General features: G+C 44.6%; 1 protein-coding gene across 2 annotated transcripts in view; it reads left to right on the top strand.

Annotated features, from left to right (window-relative positions):
- LOC144791045 (uncharacterized) overlaps positions 1-2332 on the top strand; it is a 20667-nt gene extending 18335 nt beyond the window's left edge. For both annotated transcript variants that reach the window (XM_078665680.1, XM_078665679.1), the window contains one exon: positions 1-2332. This exon is cut by the window's left edge and continues 261 nt beyond it. In XM_078665680.1, the coding sequence (XP_078521806.1) occupies positions 1-1123 (1123 nt within the window). In that variant the 3' untranslated portion in view covers positions 1124-2332.
- The last annotated feature ends 2660 nt before the right edge of the window (positions 2333-4992 follow it).

The raw sequence follows: 4992 nt of genomic DNA, 5'->3' as shown, positions 1-4992 counted from the left end.
TGAAGAGCACACGAGGGGGCCTCACAGGAGTGACCTCTGTGGAGCTTGTCATAAAAAACGCTGTCCAAAGAGGAGGCGTGTCAGAAACACCTCTATAGGGTATGAACTATGCACCTCTATAGGGCATGAATACATGTCTATAGGACATGATGAAAACACCTCTACAGAGCGGTGTGAAAACACTTCTATAGGGCATGATGGAAACAACTCTATAGGGCAGTGTGCAAACACTTATATAGGGCATAAAATATGCACCTCTATAGGGCAGTTTGAAAACACTTATATGGGGCATGATGGAAACACCTCTATAGGGCATGATGAATATATCTCTATAGGGCATGATGGAAACACCTCTACAGGGAAATGTGCAAACACGTATATAGGGTATGATGGAAACACCTCTATAGGGCATGATGAATACTCCTCTATAGGGCATGATGAATACATCTCTATAGGGCATGATGGAAACACCTCTATAAAGCATGATGAATACACCTCTATAGGGCATGATGGAAACACCTCTATAGGGCATGATGGAAACACCTCTATAGGGCATGATGGAAACACCTTTATTGGGCATGATGTGAACACCTCTGTAGGGTTACATGTAAACACTTCCATAGGGCATGATGTATACAACTCTATAGGGCATGATGTTCACACTTTTATAGGGCGTGGTGTGCGGGAGCCGGAGTCCTCACATCTGCTGGGCTGTCTTGCCTTTCTAATGTGTATTGTTGCTGCGTTTGTGTTTTGTTATTACAACATGATGGTGAAACCTGAAACTAACTGGGAAAAGTTTGCAAACATGTTTGTGAAACCTGAAACCAACTGGGAAAAGTTTGTAAACATAATGGTGAAACCTGAAACTAACTGGGAAAAGTTTGTAAACATGTTTGTGAAACCTGAAACTAACTGGGAAAAGTTTGTAAACATGATGGTGAAACCTGAAACTAACTGGGAAAAGTTTGTAAACATGTTTGTGAAACCTGAAACCAACTGGGAAAAGTTTGTAAACATGTTTGTGAAACCTGAAACTAACTGGGAAAAGTTTGTAAACATGATGGTGAAACCTGAAACTAACTGGGAAAAGTTTGCAAACATGATTACCAGCATTGTTTAACGAATCGAGATTACGTCATTACTATGGTGTTCCTGTATTTGTTGCCTGTAAAATAACTGTAGCCTCCTGGCGTTTACCTCTCACTTTGCTTGGCAAGGGCTTATTTGATATATGCTTGCACGCTATTCTAGACCTAGGAATAGGTAGTACATGATGTATACTCTTTGGTAGTTTTCTCACACATAGTTGGAACATTTAGGGGCATACGTACAAGGGGTTAACGCCACCAGACCATCACTTTTTCTGATATTCTGGTGGCGTTAACTCCTTTGCCTTATTTACGAGATGGGGTTAAGACACTTAACGTGGCTTAGTGCCGCCTTGTAAATAATGCCACTATTTACACAGCACTGAGCATGAAAGGGGCAGGCAATGGGTGTTGCACTGGGCGTTCTGCCACAACGCCTGATGCTTTTTGACGCTGCCACCTAGTTACAGGGTATGGGGCAGCGCCAAAAATAAGACCAGAAAATACCTGGTCTTAAACAGGCGATATAAGGAGAAATGTTTTATTTCTCCTCGTATTTTGCTCCTTCCATGTGTGCTGCAAAAGAAACAGCAAATCGTCTGTGAAGATTGTTTCTGTTCCTTCCTGCACATAAACAATCACCAGACACCCTTGCAACACGGCATAAGGGTGCCTGCGCTGGTGCTAGTCAGCTTCTTTAGCGCTAGCGTTAGAGTGAACACAGGTGTACGGTGTATTCCTGTACATACAGCCCATCGCTGCATCTAAAAAATTTTGGAGTGCCACTTTCACTTTACAAATGTTGGAGTAATACAGGTTGTTCTCACTAAACTAGCTTCTAACAACCACACAATACATTGGGTCAAGGCTGCTTTTCCACAATGCCATTGTTTTATTATATAAAATGTGCCTGCTTCCATTTTGGGTCAGAGAGGAGCATTCCGGCAGTGACAATCGTCCTAAGACGGCTGCCGCATTGGACATGCCGTACTGCGCAAACTACGCTAACACCAGGTATGGGGTCTACGGCTAAACTCCGAGATCATGCAGATACCACTTCCGTTATGCTCTCAGAGTAGGGTAAATGTAGATAGAAATGTAATCTGCCATGGTCTGGATATTTATTTTCTTCACCATGTTCATAATGCTGGTCACATGGCTATGCTTCAATGCCCTATAATCACAGCTTGTTCATTTTATGCAAGATTACAATAGTTTGAATAAATATATTGTAAACTTTTGTTGTGTTTTTCTTGTGTTTATCATGGGCATGCATGAGTGGACAACCAAAGGTGTAAGATCTGTTTCCACGATTCCTTGGGGATCAGAGTGTCATGTTTCAGGTTGCCAAAATGACCTGTTACTATGGATGGGTTAGGGGTTCAGGTGAGGCACTGTGAGCCAGTCTGTCACGGCAAAGACAGGTACTGATGGCGTAAATGGACTCAGTCCTTCCATTGTGAGTTCTGTCGTCCGGATTCACAGTTCTGCCTTTCAAAGAAGGATTGTGTAGGCTTCAAGGAGCTGGAATGGGAGACCCTCTGGCTGTTCCATTGACAAATGTGACCCTCGGGATCTCTTCATTGTAATACATTGATGTGCCATGGTATCTTTGCAGTATTTATTCCAATCTCCTGTTGTGTTATGATGCCATCATGCTATAATGTGTTCATTTTTTCGAAACATATTAGTTACCAAGCAACTTTAACCTTACAGTTGCCAAACTAAATAAACCCCCCTATCCCTATTTTGCACAGTTACATCAACAAGGGCATCAACAACATCTGAAGTGATAGATATACTTTTTATTTCATTATAATCTTAATTTGTTGCCTGTTTTACCCCTTCCAGCAAGTTGAACACCTATCTTTGTTGATATGCTTCATTTTTTTTAATTTTCTTTTTAAAATCTTTTTATTATTTTAATTTGTTGATATGCTTCATGCAGAAGAAGTTCACACTCCAATTGAGTAAATAACGTTGCGACACCGAGCTGCTTTTTCAAGGCAGGATTTATCAATACGTTCCACTGTTCTAGGAGTTAAATATTTCTAATCCACGGTGCGAGTGCTCAGAACACCGCAGTCTAATCCACAGTGCGAGTGCGCGGAACACCACAGTCTAATCCACTGTGCGAGTGCGTAGAACACCGCAGTCTAATCCACAGTGCGGGTGCACGGAACACCGCAGTCTAATCCACAGTGCGAGTGCGCGGAACACTGCAGTCTAATCCACGGTGCGAGTGCGTGGAACACCACAGTCTAATCCACTGTGCGAGTGCGCTGAACACCGCAGTCTAATCCACTGTTCGAGTGCGTGGAACACCGCAGTCTAATCCATGGTGCGAGTGCGCGGAACACCGCAGTCTAGTCCACTGTGCGAGTGCGTGGAACACCGCAGTCTAATCCATGGTGCGAGTGCTCAGAACACCGCAGCCTAATTCATTGTGTTAGTGCGTGAAACACCAAGCGTGTACTTTGGGTTAAAAGCGGTGGTATACTTAGGAGTTATAGCTTTTCTCTTTCTCCCGCTATTTTAACTAGACAAAACAAGTTGCAAATTATTACTTTGAAGCAATATTATCTTGTATATCTACGTCACCCCTAAAATTTACATAGAAATAATTTCAAATATTTTATTGTTGGTAACACAATCTTTGTATTTATTTTTTAATTAAAACTTAAGTCAAGGAGGTATCTGACTTGATCACCAGGCTTTGGAGATTGTAATCTCCTGTACTACTTAATGTACATAATTTGGATCAGGGATGACATCAAGTAGGGGCCGATTCCGATGTCGGACAGACTCAGGTCCTTCTGACATCGGTCAGGAGTAGTAACCCACCACCTGCTGTTGTTGGTTACTGCCCTGCTAATACGATGCGACCGAACAGGGTTCGGTCGCACTCATATACTTCACAATGCAGGCATGCATTCTGAGCGGAATGCATGCCTGCATTGAGAAAAGCAGGGGTGCAGTTCATCCCTGCACCCTGTGGCCGGCACCCCAAGGTGCCTGCCACCGGGTGCAGGGATCCACAGAGGGGCCGTATAGGTGCCCCCAGGCTGCCATTCGGCTGCCTTGCACTCATGGGGGCCCCCAAAGACAGTTTCCGACTGCCTTTTCGTGCCGGACAGACCGACACGAAAAGGCAGTGAAAACTGCCATCGTACTCCCTCGGTCGTAAAGAGGGGACTGGAGGAGTACTGGAGGACTTCCGGGTGGCAGACAGGCTCTCCGAGCCCGTCACAGGCATCCAGAAATCTGAGTAGGATTCCATTCTGACCGAGCCCATTGGAATGGCTCAGTCGGAATGTAATCCGGCCGGCAATGACCGATTCGGTCGGAAGGGCTCTGACCATGGTTCGGAGCCCTTCCGACCCGAATCGAAAACGGCCCATTAGTAGTGGAGCTGCGAAACACTGTATTCTTCACACCTGGCCCAAGCCACTCAGGGTACTGCAAACATTTCCCCATTAGGGGGGGGGGGTGCAGTCGTCAGAAGGGTGGTCCAATACTCTGATAGTCACGTGAGACACCATCTTGCGTCATCCCCTGTTCCATGTGACCTGACATCAGTTTCTGCCAGTGTCCATTCGTGCGAACCTCTGATGCATTAGTTTATTGGAACCACTGGACCATGTTTGCCATCTCGCTACAGACAGCTCCAACTGCCTTTTGCAAACAGAATTTTGTAAAGTACTCCACAGAGTCTGTCCTTGCTCATGATAAGATGACTTTCTTGTTAACCTCAGTTCCCTTCACTTTATCTGTGGCTTTCTTGCCTGTTCTGTGTTTGTCCCTCCCCTGGAGCATGGCTAGTTTACACTTTCTGTATGTGGGATTAAGTGTATCCTTCCACTGCTGACATCATGGAACTCCCTGCTTTGTTTTTGTTTTT

This window comes from Lissotriton helveticus, chromosome 11 (genome assembly GCF_964261635.1).
Source record: "Lissotriton helveticus chromosome 11, aLisHel1.1, whole genome shotgun sequence".
NCBI classification, from domain to species: domain Eukaryota; kingdom Metazoa; phylum Chordata; class Amphibia; order Caudata; family Salamandridae; genus Lissotriton; species Lissotriton helveticus.
Note: the sequence above shows the minus strand (reverse complement) of the source record. Positions and strands in the feature narration are given on the sequence as shown.